At 42.8% G+C, this 17,216-nt stretch overlaps 1 protein-coding gene and 1 long non-coding RNA gene across 6 annotated transcripts in view; both read left to right on the plus strand.

Annotated features, from left to right (window-relative positions):
• LOC112984253 (uncharacterized) overlaps nt 1-8,379 on the plus strand; it is a 49,959-nt gene extending 41,580 nt beyond the window's left edge. For 4 of the 5 annotated variants that reach the window (XR_010391762.1, XR_010391759.1, XR_010391761.1 and 1 more), the window contains one exon: nt 4,957-8,379. This is a non-coding gene — a long non-coding RNA (uncharacterized LOC112984253). The remainder of the gene's footprint in view (nt 1-4,956) is intronic. The other variant, XR_010391760.1, reaches the window with a different exon arrangement.
• Nucleotides 8,380-9,364: 985 nt separating this feature from the next.
• Nucleotides 9,365-12,366, plus strand: HNRNPA0 (heterogeneous nuclear ribonucleoprotein A0). The gene has a single exon (XM_026101965.2). The coding sequence runs from the start codon at nt 9,738-9,740 to the stop codon at nt 10,683-10,685; it is 948 nt and encodes a 315-aa protein (XP_025957750.1). The 5' UTR covers nt 9,365-9,737; the 3' UTR covers nt 10,686-12,366.
• The last annotated feature ends 4,850 nt before the right edge of the window (nt 12,367-17,216 follow it).

Genomic DNA, 17,216 nt, shown 5'->3' on the forward strand with positions numbered 1-17,216 from the left:
AAATTAAAAATATTACAACTAAGACTGCAATTGGCTAAGAAGAGCCAATTTCAAGTGCGAGCGTGGTAACCTCACCTTTGTGGGACTTCAGCAGTTCAAAGGTAACTTTATATCTTAGGAACTTGTAGAAGTTTTGATGGTGATTTTTAAGAGTTTAGACAGGGATTTTTCTCTCAGCTTACAACCCTCTCCCCACAGCCCCCAAATCACTATCCTGATGATCACCTCATCAGAATTATTTTAATAAAAGACTGATCCTGAAAGCTTTGCAGGTATGATATTCCTATTAAAGTCAATTGAAACATTATTGCCAAGCTATACTGCAGCTGAAGGCATGACCTCAGCTTGTGTAAATGTTCCCCAGCCAGCTTTAAACTAGGTAGCAATTAACCATTACAAGCACAGAGCTCCGGGCAATATCATCTGACCTAGCCAGCTTATAACTAAACTGGCTCTGTGTATACGAAGTGCAGTCTCCTCTTGACTACAACAGAGGCAGACTATTCCTCTGGCTCCCAAACTATGGCATGCAGACCATGGGCAGCGTGAAAGCCCAGGGTAGGTGATTCTAGGAGCCATAACAAACAGTATTTCAAACTATAAGCCTGTGATAAGGTTGTAATGATCTGCAAAAATTAGCAACAGCCTGTTGATGGAAAAATTCTCTAGCGTTTTAGTCCTTTGAGGCACAGATCATCTTTTGCTTTGGCATATACATGATTCCTTGACCAGCAGGGTCTTTGCTGATAGCTGACCACTTTAAGCTTTTGTGTGGTTGCTTCTCCCCTTTAGCTGTGCAGCAGTCTTTGTTCCTAGCTCTTTCATCTCCCTTCTTGAGAAAGCTGTACTTAGTCAGTTGTATATGCACAATTTCTCAGCTTCCTAGGTGAAAGGAGTTCTTTAAAATTGGTGCCAGTGCAGCTAAGAGCTGGTTCAGGGACCTGTAATACCTCTGAAGGATCTGGAATATTTCTTCCTAATAAGCATTAACCTTTATAGCACATCAAAGAGGCACAGAGAAATAAGCAAGAATAAATGGAACTCTTCCTCTCCACTCCCGTGTTGGTGGCAGATGTGCAAGTTAATGTCAGGAAGGAAAGATAATGTGGTATGATGGAGAGAAACCCAACCCCTTCAAGTTTTCCTGTTCCATGGAGTGATCAACCCCCTAATAAGCTATATTCAGCAAATGGGTTATGATTTGATCCAACTATCAGCCTTTGAAAATAACTAAGTGTGCACTGTAGTTTTTCCTTCAAGATCATGCAGACAGAGAAGGATTGATGTATATGTGTCAGTTGAAACACTGATCCATAATATACAATTTTTTTTTCCTAATTGGAAAGAATTATCACAGAAATCACTCAAGTACACTAGCTGGAGTTTAAGTTTCACTCCTTTGTTTTGTGTAATTTTACAGAACAGCATTTGCGATATCCTGGATTCTTCATTCTGGTCCTTACCTCTCAATTAGGTCATGTCTAGAATGAAAAGTCAACTGTTGTAAAACCTGCTTTAACTTTAAATGAGTTACTTATAATAGGAAATTCATTTTTAGAATTATATCATGCCATGAACTTTCAGCTGATTTCTGGACCTTGTTCAATTGGCATACAATTGAGATGGAGATTGATATACTCTCTGACTGGAGGGTTAGCATCTTTATTTTTTGGGTCAGCCAAGTTAGTTTTCAGTGTTCTCATGGAAAAAGAGATATGTGAATAATTGTAATAGGAGTGTGATTGCATTGATTCATATTTTATAATTGTTTCCACTTTCCAAACCCTGATTTGAGCCTTTGTAGCCTTCTAGAACTTCTCCAGCTGAAGTTTGGCTTAGCATGATCTCTGCCAAAGAATGAATTATTTGAATAGTTCTTCCGTTTTAGGGGAATTATTAGGATAATTTCTATCTCTGTTTTTCCATACTAAAGTCTTTTTATAATGCCACTGTGAACACCAAATCCTGCTGTTCTCATTCAATGAAAATTTTATTGTCTTATTATTAATTAAGAAATACTTAAATGGTCAAAAGAAGATTTTTTTTCCTGCTCATCTCAGTATGTTTCAATTTTCCTGCATATTTCAGACTAATAACAATTTGTATTTTCTGAATTAAAATTATGATTTCTAGATTGCTATTATGGATCTATAACGCCTAGCTCCTTATACACCTCATTTTAAAATCCCTTAAATAGCATGGATGTCTCTTACAGCTAATTTCTGGCAGGCACATACTGAACTTTACAGCATAACTCCTCCTGCTGTTTTCAAACAGAGATAAATGTCAGTCATGTAAAGGCAAGACAAAAAAAATGCCCTACAGAGCTTCTGTGGAACAAGAAATTGACGGGCCTAGGAATAGCTAGGGGAAGAAAAGCAAGTAGATTTTAATTTAACTGGAAAACACACAAAGAAAGATTGGGGGGAATCAGAATATTGCCAAAATTGCTGCTGGCTCCAGGTCTTCATTAGGCAAAGCTTTTGATCCTGTTCTGCCGTGGACTAAGATACAGCAAAAGATCTACCTTTTCATATCTGTCTCAGCATTGCTAGACTCTTTGATACTCGGGATCTTTTTCTGACTTTTCAAACTGTATTTTTTTGTCTTAGTTTCATCCCATTACTCCAAATTATGACCAGTTTTTTTTACAAACTTTTAGAGAAGAAAGGAAGTCATTACAAAACAGTGGGAAATACGGAAGAAAAGTAGAGCTTCAGAGAGGAGAGGCAAGGCAGGAATGAAGGACAAGTGGGAATGCAAGTCCAAAGGAGAAGAGGATGCAAATTCAATTCTCTGATGACTTTCCACTTCACCCTGTGCTACAATGGTGCGTTTCTCTTTCAGCACACTCCCTTTAGAAACGGCTTGGGAAGATTTTGTTCAGTGAGATGAGCTGTTGATACTGCTTTTTAAAGAAATAGTTCCTGTACGTTACTCTGTTGTCACCTTCTTATCTGTAGAATACTAGAATACTTTATTTTGCATTTTTTTATTACACATTTGAATTTTCAAACAGTAGAAATTTTCATCCTGAAGGCTGTCACGTTCAAACTCTAGGTAGGCAAAAGACTGTTTAGTCTCTTTTTAGTGAATTTTAATGAGTTTTTGTCAATGAAAACCCTGTCCCAATCAGTGCTAATTCATGATGGTCTCAAAGTTAAGGTCACAGATTTGATGATAAATATTTTGCCAAATAAAGCGCAAGAGCTCTCTCCAGGACAGTTGTGACATGTCTTTTGAGAAGTTTTTCACACTCATAGCTAAAGCAAGGGTTGAAATTTGGAAGTCTGTGCTGCTGCATACATTTTATCAGAAATTTATTCTTGTGAACTGCAAAATTACTCTTTGCCTAGGGTGTTGATTTGGGTAGGAGAGAGGTTTCTAAAGTCTAATCATCTCTCTGACATGATTAGTCCCTGCCTGAATGTGTGTGGCTCTCTGAATGCCCCAGGAAATTAGGGCCGAGTCCCCTGCCCCTTCACCATGCTTGACTCTCTTTTCTTAGTTCCCAAAGGGCCACAGGGAATTTGGAAATAACAGTTTGGAAGATTTAAGCAGCCAGTGGGATGATGAATCCCACTGCAGACCACTTTCACCTGTGCACAGCTAGAAAATTCCAAGATGAAATCCATATATAGCCAGGATGCGTTAAAATGACCTTATGACAGTCTTCAAGGAGAATAATGTCAATGCAGAACTCTGCAAACAGTTTGCATAAAGGAATCCTGTAGGTTTTCATAAGCATTCTGTCCACGGAAAGGTAAAGATAGACCTAAACGTAGAATCTTGCACTATACCAACAAAACAGGTTTACTTAAAAAACCCAGGTGATGCTCTTAAATTGTTTTAAAAAAAGGAATGTGCCTGAGATTACACCTGTTGATTACAGAAGCCAACTACACTGATATAAACTAGATTAAAGGGACTGAAACATATTAGAAGGATATGACTTTGTGTTTGTATGAAATTTTAAAGAATTGAAAGCTTTTTAACTTATAAGGGCTACTTTTGAATTCTTAATGATGTTCTACTGCTTCTGATGCTCTTTTCCAAAACTTTCCTTTCCTATCCTAGAGGTTTGAGCCATTACAGAGCATGACAGAAGTATATCTCTTTTGCAAATTACCAAAATTGGTCTAACAATCTCTTTGATGATTTGTTTTGTATCAGCTTTTACTAAGAATATATGGTAATATAGTCTAGTGCAGGAAAAGGACTGTTCAACTTCTACTGGTTTATGATCTCTTAAGCTGTGATGCCCTCCTGTGGTCTCTTGGTAGTATATTTTCTAGTAGAATAATGGGATATTTTTAAGCCTGAAAACAATGCATTCTTTTTTCTTCCTTCTAACATTCTAACACTAACTAAAACATTACATGAAGATATTAAACATGTTGCATTATTTGTGCAATTGTTAGCCAATGCCTCTGGTTTGAGATACGCATTTCTTTAGGTGGTGCTAAAGCTGGAACTTTTGCCTATGTTAGAAACTTAAGCTCCTTCTAAAATGAATTTTTAGTATGTATTGCTACCAGCATTGAAACAATTTAATGCTGTGACTGCCCTGTGAAGGGGGGGGGGGGGAAGTGTATATTTCTTTTTAATGAAGTCTGCCTCTTGAATACATAGGAAAATATTATGCATTTACTCATATATAGTTAAAAATTGTTCAAAAATTAAAATGGTAGGGAAACTGCTGTAGGTGTTGGAATGTCGTCTATTTTAGCAGACTTGTCACATGTCACATGCACAGTGAGAGACTCATTCTTTGGTTCTCAGCTCTCACTGCTCTGTTGAGATACCTGCATATCTCACATTTGCCACGGTTCACCACAGCTAGAAGAAAAAAGCACATTTCAGGAGCAGAGTTCATAGCATAGGAATGCTTATAGCGTGCGACCTGGCACACTTAGCATGTGATGGGATACCTCATCTAATACATAGGTCTTACAGGAACCAAGAGATCTGGCTGGAGTCTCCATTCTGGTACAGATGACCTGGGAGGTATGAAGATCATCCACACCATGTGCGACATGCAGGAGCAACTGATGTTTAGCTGTCTAGGAATCCCCTTGCATCAAAGCAGCTTGGTGGTAAGTGTTAGGGTGCTGTACATTTACAGTTCCTGCGGCCCTTTAAATGCAGGGGTTGAATTCTGAGAACATGATTTAGAGCAAATACATGAACTATACGAAGTTTCTTGCAAGGCAATTGGGAAGGGACAGCAGACAGGACAATACCAGGTCAAGTGAAGTTGTGTCCTTCTGTAATATCAGAGGAGATGTTACTATCTGAAAGAGATCATATATATATTTTAAAGATATTTTCCTTTTTAGTTTTCTGATCATTAAATTAATCAGCCAGTCAAGAGAAGTGGAATGTGCAAACGAAGAGGAAGCATTTGCACTATATCTGAGCTGTGTCAGCTACTGCTTTTGCCTACTGATTTGCTCACCTCTTTCTTAAAGACCCTTATGTTTTCCTCCTGCTAGTAGTGACTTCTTTCTTTGATCTCTTCCTTGGCCTATTTGTCTGTCTTGTTTATGGCTGTCTCTCCCTGAAAACAAGGATTCTGTTTTCTTTGTGATCTGCTGAGGCCATAATTAGCTCCTCTAAATTTATTTTTCCTCTTTCACTGTAAATTATTGAAGGTCTATTAAAACTCTGATGGGTTGTTTTCTACATGAAGCAGATATTAATGTATCTTGGGAGCAGCTACGTGGTTCTTACAATGAGTGGCAGGTAAAATATATTTTTGTATTTCTTGTAATTGTGTAGAACTTTCACACTGCTCCTGGGGAGAAACTTTTTTTTTTTTTTTAATAGAGTAGCATAATTTGTTTATTTTTAAACCACAAATATTTCAGGGACATTATGAGCACATTCTCTTTTCTAAAAACTAGGTAAAGTGATTGCGTCTGTTCATGCACTGAGATATGAACAAATGTCATCTTTCCCTGTCAATGGTCATCAAGCACGAACAATTAATATTTCTGTCATAAGTTACTCTTCACAGACTTCACTATAACGGAAAACAACTCCTTTGAGTTTAAAGGATGAAAACTTGGCCAACTGACAGAAACAAGGACAGAATTTTACTAACAGAGTTGTGGAATTAATCTCTGGAGTTGATGCCATCTGACGAGGAATAAGGAAGAACCACAGTTTACTTTGTGCTGAAATCTTCAGCCTTTTTGGACTTTGCTTGGGGCTGTAGTTAACTCACTTTCTACTGAGGTCAATGTTATGCTTATATCTGTGAGTCTCCAAGGGTGCATTTTCACAGCATCTTAAGATGATCTAAGTCAGGGATGCTGCAGTTCTGCTTCCTCCCTTGTGCCAGCACTGGCACTCATGGAATCGTGCAGTGAACGCTTTCAGAAAGCTGAGGCAGCTAAAAGCTAAGCACTTTTTCATTGTAAGATTATTTTTGGCTGTCTCAGTTCTCTTAAGTGGATCATTGTGTGTTTGCAGCAAGCATCAGTGCTGGCACAGAGGAAGAAGCAGGATCACGCGGCTGGAGGGCAGGACGGCTCTAACCCCAACACAGATCAGTTTAGAGTACTGGGGAACTACATCCTGATATGATACCCAATACAAAACTGTAACCACCAAGTCAGGAAGACTAGAATATTCAGTGTTTGCTCTTGCTGCACCTTTACAAAGGCTCCCAGGATCAGAATTGGAGGGAAGACTTTACTAGTCTCTCTGACCAAGGGACCAGGCACAGCACTACTGTTTGTCTCTCCTCTTGCCCCTGGTAGTGAGACTTGTGATCAAGCTGGAGAAGAGAGGTCAATAATAGTGATGTGATTGCAAGGTTTGGTGCGAATGTTCCTGGAGGTGTGGAGAACGGAATAGCACAGACAGGCCTTTGAAAGCTAAGAACTGGGATATAAAAGAGGTAAAATGACCATTTCATGTGGAACAGTGTCCTAAAAAAAAAAAAAAAACTTGAAAAGGTCTATGAAATTATCATCAGAGATGAGACAAGACGGGCCTGCAATTCAGGATCCAGTGTCTGAAAAAGCAAAGAAATGGAAAGCAAGGAACAGAGCAAATGGGGAGATTCCCAAAATGAAGAGGAAGTAATGTGACCTGAGCAGGTCCCACAGTATATATGTATATACTTAAGAGAGAGGAAGGGTGAGATGAGGTAAGTGCTCTAAGTATGGATGCTTTAACACTTCATGAGGTTTTGAGGGTTGCATGCACTTCGGTGTGTTAGATTATATGTGGTCTATTTATCAGAAGTAGATTGTCTTAATGTCCACACTCAGACTTGTATCTCATTGTAGGGATAATGAACAAAGGAAGAAGCTACCTGAGGAGGTTGTGAAATTGCCTTCACTGAAAGCTTTTGAAACAGACTTGGCAGGTACCTGTGAAAGCCACTTAGGGAGGCAGAGGGGGATGCACCGGGAGAGGGAGCACGGATGGGTGAGGCTATGTTCAAGTGCAGCATCAGTGGCCAGACATGCAGTACACCAAATTGTATCGGTGTCTCTCCTGGACCCACACCTGGGCAGAAATGGAACAGGGGAATGAAGTGGAAAGAACAACTGCTAGAAGAGGTTGCTTGTGATTATAGGAATACCACGTGTGAAGGCTATGTAACTGAATTAATTACTAGGGAGTATTGTAAATGAAAAGAGAAGAGGACTAGGTTAACATCTATTTCAGAAACCTTGTGGTGCAGGCACTAATATTCCTGGTAAAACATGAGCTGCCCTTTTCACCTTCAAGGAAAGAAAACGTGACCACAAAAATGATTCTCGGCTCCCAGATCATTTGCAATGTAAACTCCAGTAGGTTTAAAAATGTTGTTTCTAATGGAGAATTCAGTATGTTGAAAATCATGCCACAAATCTGAGGCTAGTAATCTTTAATGTGCTGTAAAAGTAAAGCATCAAAAGTAAATGCATGTGTTAGTGGTTTCATAGGTTTTGCACACCCTTGAGTTCTAATTATTTATCTTAGAAAATACCTCCCAATGGAGCTAAGGAGAGATGTAAGGGTGAGAAGAGGGTGCAGCAACAGGGTTGGAAAGAGGATGGAAGGTGTGGGAGGAAACACTAGTAGGCAAAGCAAGAGCGAAGCTGCAGGAGGCAACAGGGACCAGTAGCACATTGGGAAGGGAAGGAAGAATGAACACAAAAGAGGGAAGAAGAGCCAGCTAGCTGCAGAGAGGGAGTAGATGTAAACAGATTACAAGGGAATGGGGAAAAAAAAATCTGAAGGGGGGGAATCACCCCACCCATAAAAATATGCTGTGTTGCCTTAAAGCCGGGAAAAGTGGGCCAGCCAAGGGAAATGAAGGTGAAACGCTTGGGCTGGCAAAGGTGAAGGGAAGAGTACAGCCTGAAGGTAAGGGCAGGGCCGTCCGCGGTGGGTTCCAGTCAGGCGGTTCCCGGCCTCAGCGCGGCGCCTCCTGCTCCCGCCCGGCCCCGGCTCACAGCGGCCGAGGAGCAGGACACGGCAGCGCAGCGCGGCCGGGAGGCCCCGCGGAGGGTGAGGAGCTGGCCGGCGCCTTAAATGCTCCTTCCTGCCGGCGGCAGGGACAGGAGCGCGCGCGGAGCCGCCGCTGCCTCAGCTTGTCGGAGCTGCGCGCGGGGGCAGCTGCCCTCGGGCCTTTCCTTGCCCTCGCCCCGGGTCGCGCGTCCCTCGGCCTCGGAACAGCGAGGCGCTGCGCGGCGGGGGGCGATGGATAGGGCGTGTGGAGGGTGCTTAGGGAGAGAGGGGTCGGCGAACCCCCCCTCGGCGGTGAGGCAGGGACTCGCTACGCCCCGCGAGCGGCGGGGGACGGCGCGGGGCGGGCCGGGCGCCCTTCCCCTCCAGGGGCCGGGGCCGCCTCTCGGCTCGCCGCGCGGCGGGGGCGGGGCAGGAGGCGAGGGGCCAGCGGAACGGCCGCCTAACGGTCAGCGTTTCAAATGATCCCGCGCGAGCTGCCAGGAGACCCCCGCGGCTCGCCACCCCCCCCCGCCTGCGGGGGCGGGGCCGCCGGGGAGAAAGCGCGCGGCTGGGAAAGAGGCGGCCCATTGGCTCGCGTCCGCTGGGTTGACGCATTGGCGCAGCCGGGCCCGGCCCCTCCCCTCTCCCCCTTCTCTCGGCGCGGGCACGGGGTGCTCTGCATCGCAGGCCGTTACGGGGGGATTCTATTGGCTAGCCAGGGTGTCAGTTACGGGCGAACGCCTGCCCCTTTCGCGGCTTTTACCGACGCGCGGCGGAGGTCGCGCCCTCCCATTAGACGACGCGCTCGTCAATCATGGCCGGGGCCCCGCCCCCATAGGTGAGTCGCGGACGGCAACGGCGGCCCGCTCTCATTGGCTGCGCGAGCGCTGGGGGCGTGCGCTGCGGTGGCACGGCGGGCGGGGCTCCCAGCGTCCCCTTTGTGTGGGCACCAGTCGCCGGCCGAGCTCTTGAGGAGTAGCAGCCGCCATTTTGTGCGTGTCTGTGTTTTCCCCCCACCCCCGCCCCCCTTTTCTGTGGGAACAGTGGCGGCCGGGACGCCCCATCTCTTCCGCTGGTAAGGTGAGGCGAAGCGAAGGCGTTGGGCCAGGCCGAGGGCGAAATCGCTGGCGGCTGCTGGCTGCCGTGAAGTCGCGCTGCTCGCAGCGAGAGAGGGGGAAGAAGCAGTCGACGGAAAAGGGGGAAAAAAACCTTCAGAGCTGCCCCCCAACAGGAGGAGGAGTCTCGGCGCCAGGCCTAGGCGCAGCCCCGGCACCGGCGGCAGCATGGAGAACTCGCAGCTATGCAAGCTGTTCATCGGCGGCCTGAACGTGCAGACCACGGAGGCCGGGCTGCGGGAGCACTTCGCGGCCTACGGTACCCTCACCGACTGCGTGGTCGTGCTCAACCCGCAGACCAAGCGCTCCCGCTGCTTCGGCTTCGTCACCTACTCGGCGGTAGAGGAGGCCGACGCCGCCATGGCCGCCTCCCCCCACGCCGTGGACGGCAACGCGGTGGAGCTGAAGCGGGCCGTGTCCCGCGAGGACTCGGCCAAACCCGGGGCCCACGCTAAGGTGAAGAAGCTCTTTGTGGGCGGCCTCAAGGGGGACGTGGGCGAAGGGGACCTGGTGCAGCATTTCAGCCAGTTCGGCCCCGTGGAGAAGGCCGAGATCATCGCCGACAAACAGAGCGGGAAGAAGCGCGGCTTCGGCTTCGTCTATTTCCAGAACCACGACGCTGCCGACAAGGCTGCCGTGGTCAAGTTCCACCCGATCCAGGGCCATCGCGTGGAGGTCAAGAAGGCCGTGCCTAAGGAGGACATCCAGTCGGGCGGGGGAGGCGGCGGCGGCGGCTCTTCGAGGCCTTCCCGGGGAGGCAGAGGCGGAGGAAGGGGACGGGGCGGCGGTGGCGGCAACCGGGATCACAACGGCCTTTCCAAAGGAGGCGGCGGTTACAATAGTTACGGCGGCTACGGCGGAGGAGGCGGCGGCGGCGGCGGCGGTTACGGCTCCTACGGCAGCGGCTCCTACGGCGGCGGTGGTGGAGGTGGAGGCGGCGACTACGGCAACGGGTACGGCGGGTTCGGCAGCTACAGCCAGCACCAGTCCTCCTACGGCCCCATGAAGAGCGGCGGAGGAGGTGGAGGAGGGGGCGGCAACTGGGGGGGCCGCAGTAACAGTGGACCGTACAGAGGAGGCTACGGTGGGGGAGGGTATGGGGGCGGCTCTTTCTAAGTTGGAGCGCCCATACCCACTGGGGGTGGCATGGAGAGCCCTCCCTTTGATACGGGGCAGCTTCTAAATGGTTTCTCCCCTCATTCGCCGAAGGGCAGCTCCTTTTAAATGCCTCCCTGCTGTGGGAGCAGCTCCTAAATGCCCCCTGGGGGTCGCCTCTGCTGCCTGTGCCACTTCTTTCTCTCTGAAGATGGACTGGGCCCCACATACACATACTTTGTGTTACAGTCATTGATGGACTCTATTTTTTTATTATTACTTGGACCTTGGTCGTTTTTATACTAGCAACGAAAAATGTCTTGTTTTAATTTGTTTTTTGGGGGTATGGGGGGGGGGAAGTGTCTTGCTGATCTGGAGTAAAAACTGGGGGGGGGTTATGGGGGAATTTCCTTTGTTGTAAGGACTTGATACCTGGCTACTACATTTTTTTCTACAAAATCTACTCGGATCCCATGACTGAAATTAACATTTCTGTAAAGGAGGAAAAAATCGTTTTTACGTTTTTTATTTTTTAAATAAATCATTGTGTTCATTGACCTTTACATGTCTAATATTTTTTCCTAGGATCCATTCCGTACGGTTTAAGGCTTTTCTGGGTTTGAAACAAGTGTTCCTCTGCTTTAAAATCTCTATGTATTTAGAGTAAATATTTTATTGCCAGTAAAGGTCCTAATTGACTTTTTTGCTACCCCCCTAGTGGATTTATTGGTTTTCAAACACTTGACAGAGAAATTTTTGAAGTACTAATCCGTGGATGTGGTCTGTTTTTTAAATATTCGTTCTCACTTATGCAGTTTGTGTGCATCCACCATCTTGTACTAGGCAGTTTGACGTGCTGACATGGTTGGTCAATTTTTTCTATAGGACTTTTCCATCAACGTATGTACTGTGTAGTTTTGAAGAAGTAGTTTGTGTTAAGCATGTGCTTCATTCATATAAAATGTTCAGAATTTCCGATTGCTTAGTTTCAAGTCCTCTTATTGGTTTGTCTGTATATGATTCCTTACAGGAAAGGGTCAACATTTATCCCTTCTATTAAATGCATACTTGTTTTCATAGTACCGGGTTAACAGACTTCACTCTGAACTATTGTCCTTCATTCAAGTTCCCCGAGAATCTTTTGCAGCACCATCTACTGGCAGGATGGCAGCACCATTGCTGTAGGCTTTATTACAGCAGAGTAAAATTGGTTTGCTAACAATTGTACTAGATTTTTGAAAGCTTTTTTATGCCATTAGATGACTGGTGTAGAATGAAATGAAATCTGCATGTGAATAAAGTTGGGCTCCATGAGTATTGACTGAAAAAAGAAATGGATTTGCAATACCTGCCTCAGCACGTTTTTTGGGTCTTTTGCTTTTTTTTTTTTTTTTTTTTTTTTTTTTTTAATAATTGCAATTGCCCATATTTCAAAAAGTGATAATCTAAACTGGGCAAAGTGCTATGATAAATGAGCCAGCTAAGTGTACCAGTAACATAGGTGCCAGTTGTAAAGCAAAAATATCTGTGTAGTCTGCTTGATTAACAAATGTATATTTGTAGCCCTTTCACGCAATAGAATTAAAGTTTGTTGTTTATTAAAAAGCATAATGTTTTAGGGGAAAACTGCCTTCCTGCATAGAAATATAGAATAGCAACGTTTATGGGTTTATGGATATCAAATAAAGAATTGAATTCCTTACATGCTTGAGTGAGAGTATGTATGATATGGGGCATGGATAAAAAAGTACAAAGTTATTTTGACTTCAGGTTTCTAAGCGCTTAGTTTTTAATGCTGATGCTTTATGGGACTTCATCCTGAAAGCTGATCTGTGGTCCAGATAAGCAAGATCCTAGACGTGTAACTCCCACTGATTCCAGTGGAAAGTGAGCGTCTAAGTCTTTGTGCCTCTGGGCTGTAGAACTTCACATGAAACTTCAGTGTATTCTCAGTCTTTTATGTAAGTCTAACTTGACACTGATTTTAGTTGAAATGAGTCTTTTTGCTGTATTAGAAATAAAACTAGTGTCAACTAAATTCACTACCTGCTTGAGCTTAAACAAACGGGGACAACTTTTTGATATCTTCAAGATTTAAGCTGTAAGAGCTGAGTTTCCTCTTGTTTGTGATAATTCGTGGCTCTTAAATAGTGAAACTGGTTCTCTTTGGCCTAGCTTTTGTAAATAGGTTCCAAGTAACTTGCTGTTTGAAGTTATATTGTATTTTTTAAATCTAAAAACTTGTTAGCCTCTGTTGTGAACCAGTGTCACTGATAACTTGTTGAAAGTGCAAGTCACTTCAAAGAAGTATTTGTGAAATGTTGCACTTGGTAAACTACCAGCTCTCGTCAGTGGAGAGCTTCAGGTAGTTGGCTTTATTTCGGATCATTGAGCTTGAAGTTTTTTACGTTATCCTTACAATTTAAAGACATGTTGGACAGTCTATCCTCGGACTTCAAGTGAAGCACAGCTTTCCATTTTGAAGTTCAAACAACTACTACGTTCCAGGCCTCGTGCTAGTTTAGGCATATGATTTAGTCCCTTGCATGGATGGGTTGCCTTAACCTTATCAAGGGACAACTTGGTTTTGAAAGATGCAGTTAAAATCACTTCTGTGATGTGGCTTGTCATTTGAGTTTGAGGAAAAGATTTGCACACAAATCAGACTTCATGTGTGAACTCTTAACTGTTTTGCCAAGTTATTGCTTGGTTTTGAGAACTGTTATACTGAAGCATACTATTTGATTACCTGTACATAACAGTCCTCTTGTAGGACTACTGTCTTACAGAATAAAGAGTGGATCCCAGAAATTGCATCTGTATTTGAGGGCTATGCTATCTAATTCATATTTTTAAAGTTTGTCATCTCTGTAACTTTCTAAGGTTTCCTCTGAAGTGCTCTGTGGCAAGCGTCAGGTAATTGGGACTGGCTCTGCTCTAAGCTCTTCTCTCTAGGGAGAAAGAACTTTTTTGTGACAATGCAGGTACCTTTTCAGAGGCTCGTGTAAATGATGGTTCAGTGAGAGGCAGTAGTGATAGGCTGCACCATGGAATATAAAAAGACGCAAGTCCATATTGGATAGTATTAAAATGGCAATGATTTAAATAATCTCTTTGAATATATGCCTATTTGTGGGACCATTCCTAGGGAATGGAAGAGATTTGTTGCTAAAGCTTTGTTTATATGTTTAATGACATTTTGTAGTTTTCTGACCCCCAGGTGGGTTTGTCTGCATGGGGGTGTGTGGTAGAGTTAACCTTAAGTGAAGTCTATAGCTGACATGTAAATAAGTTTTAGATTGCAAAGTCCCTCTGGGATGGTCTTATGGAGATAGAAGTAAAGTAGCTTCAGTTTGCTGTTCTTTATTTTGTAGTTATTACTGGAGCATAGATGTCTGAAATCATTTAAAAAGTTTAATGGCCTCCTGTTCAGTAATGAGTGAAGTACTGTTAGTTTCACCTGTGAGAAATAGGAAGTGAGAGCAATTGGTTTATTTTTTGGGTTCAATAAAGAAAGTAAAAGTGCAGCGGTTCTCTTGAAATGGATTTTTTTTGTCATGATCTTCTGCATGAACAAAAAAAGGCTCTATAGAGACTATGGAACCATAATCTAGTTTGTGTTAAGTGATGCGCAGTATTTTCTTTAATAATAGAGTAAGCAGGAGTATTCATACCTACTCCAAACACTAATCTGTTCTTAGTCCTGCTTCATGTGACTTGTAAATTTTTTTGACTAATAAAATTAGTCTAACATACACTTTTATAATACCAGTGACTACTGTATTAAAAAGAAACGTGCTAAACACATCTACACTTAATGAATCAATAACTGCACAAATCAATGGAAGAACATCTCATTTTAATATTTTAATATTAGGTGATGGAAAGGTAGTTCAGAACAGGAGCAACAGTTGAAACTGCTTTGATCACCGTAAAAACTGGCAGATCACTGACTGTATTACAACTGTGACAGATCTCAAAAATAAAAAGCTGTGTCTTGCCCTTCAGACTAGTGTAATATACTTAGATGGATGATGTTTACCATAGGGAACTGAGCAACATCTCAGGTTCGTGTTGTGTACTGAAATCGTTGCAATCGCTGCAGTGCAGCTGCAGTGCTGGCTCCTGCTAGCAGGAGGGGGGCATCCTGGGACCTGTTAGGAGGCCAACAGTGTGCACAATGGGGGCAATAGTGGGAGATGTCCTTGAACTGTATCACATACTTTTTTCCTACTGTGGCCTTAAAAATGAGTGAAGCTGAAATACTTAAGACAGAAGTGTAATTTACAGTTGTTAACTGCTTTACTGTGTTTCCCCCACCGGCTTAGACTGCTGTAAAGCAAATTTTGCTTTGATTTTTAGTGTTCAAAGATCTAGATGGAGAGTGTAGATCAGAACACTGGTTTATTATCCTACCCTGTCAGCTGATACTATTGTCACAACATAATGGCATTCCTATTGCTGCTGAAGGGTTTGATGCTGAGTGGTGCTGAGGACCCTCACCTCCTGTTCAGGTCTGAAAATAGAGCGGCTTCTTTTTTTCTGTGTATCTCAGAATGTGCTTTATAAAAATGCAAAAGTTTGATTTAAATAGTTAATCCCCCCAAAATAAAACTTGAGGACACACTTTTGGTGTGTACACAATAGATGAAAGATGATGAGAGATGCCTGGTTTTCTAATAAGAGGTAGCTTGCTTGAGTTTAAAAAGAATTGCTTGTCCTGTAGTTGTTCTGATGAGTTAAAGTTTATCACGTAATCAGCAGTTTGTACCACATTTATGTTGTATAAAGTTTGTTACAGATCTCTGCTGTCGAAGCTATCAAATAGGAAGAAGGCCTTTCCAGTATGCATGTTAAAGTATGCATATACAAAATACCTTGGATTAATACTAGTTGATGGTTTAAAATGTAACCTGAAAAACTTCAGTCTTTCACCTTAACTATAGCTGCAGTTTACAAAACAATGGGTTATTTAATCTTTTTGCATGATTAATTCCATGATCCGAGGTATCCATCTCTTAAAGATGTTTTCTGCTTATTTTTGTATTTCTTAAATGAAAAAAACAATTACATCTGTGCTTAGTTTAAAAATGTATTTCACAATACAAGAGCACTATAAGGAGCTTTGAGCCAGGCTGAAAAAACACTATTTGCTTTTGTCGATGGGTTTCCTACTGAAGTATCGCTACTTTTCTTATTTTTGGTATGCACACGTGTATGCACATCCCCCCTCTACTGCTGCTTACCTAGAATGAGTATTTATTCCTGCTGCAATGTAAGTACTACACATCTAAAACTAGTCAGTAGTATTTCTTATAAAGCAAAATGAAAGGCTTCTGCAATACATATTTACCTAAGAATTTTCTATTCCTTGTTGTATACTAGGACTTTCAAAGGAGCTGACGGAGTTGGGTGCTTTCCTCTTTGATGTTCCTTTGACAAATCCTAATCTTAATTTTCTGCCTTCTCTGCACTCAGAACTCTGTTCAATTTCTATATTATATGTAAGGGGAGGAAATGTATAGTTGCTCTTGAACTGAAATCTCTGTATGGTTCTAAAAGTGTCTTGATCATATCTCTGTTGCCTGTAAAAACGTCTGACCCATCTCATGGGAGAACAGAGACATGGAAAAGTGTAGCAGGAATACTGTAGGAGCAAGGGCTGTAAGGAAGATTGGTACAGAAGAGAGGCATTCTTCAGATTCTTCTATTTCCTGAAGTTCTCCTATCTACCGGATAGACGGGACTTCTCTCAGTTAAGAAGATGGAACATTTCAGGTCCCTAGGCCGTAGCAAAAAAATTTTAGCATAGAAAATAAAACCCAGGTACTAGTCTGTTGTTGGTTCAGTCTGTGCCAGCAGGAGTCCTAAACAAAAAGCTGCAACAACATTTTGCTGATAAATACTCTCTGCAGTTGATCTTGGTGTAAATTCTTTTACTAAAGGTCTGTACTGTAAATCTGTAGTACTGGCAATTGCTATTACAGAAAATATCAAGCTGGATATTCTCAGATTGTCAGTTATCCAAGTAACCAAAGCTCCTTAACTTTGAAAACTTGATGTCAAGCCCAGTTAGACTAATAATGCCATCTGTCTGAGACATCTGGATATTAACCTTTTTAGTCTGCATATAATTTCATTCTTGGATGCTTTCACAAATGGAAAATGCATAAATTTGCTAACAACTGCTTTTCCTCAAAAAATTTCAAGCTATAATATGTGGAATTGGGTATAATTTTGATACATACTACATTCATTAAACTAAATATCTTTTTTTTTTAATGTGTAATGCAGTAAGGAATCAATACCAATTTAGAAAGGGATTATGTTTCTAGCTGCAAATGTGGCAAGAGCCCATTTGTTCCCTACCATCAAAGTACAAATCACTGAAGAACATTGCAGAAAAACTCCATAGAAGCAGAGTCAGTTGATGAATCTGGAACTATCTCAGTTGTTCAAATGTTATTTTATACCATGCCATTGCCAGCTAGTTTTATGTCTCATAGAAGCCCTGGACTCGCTGGAAATACTGTTTTGAATTGAAGGGCATAG

Source organism: Dromaius novaehollandiae, chromosome 15, assembly GCF_036370855.1.
Source record: "Dromaius novaehollandiae isolate bDroNov1 chromosome 15, bDroNov1.hap1, whole genome shotgun sequence".
Taxonomy (NCBI): Eukaryota; Metazoa; Chordata; class Aves; order Casuariiformes; family Dromaiidae; genus Dromaius; species Dromaius novaehollandiae.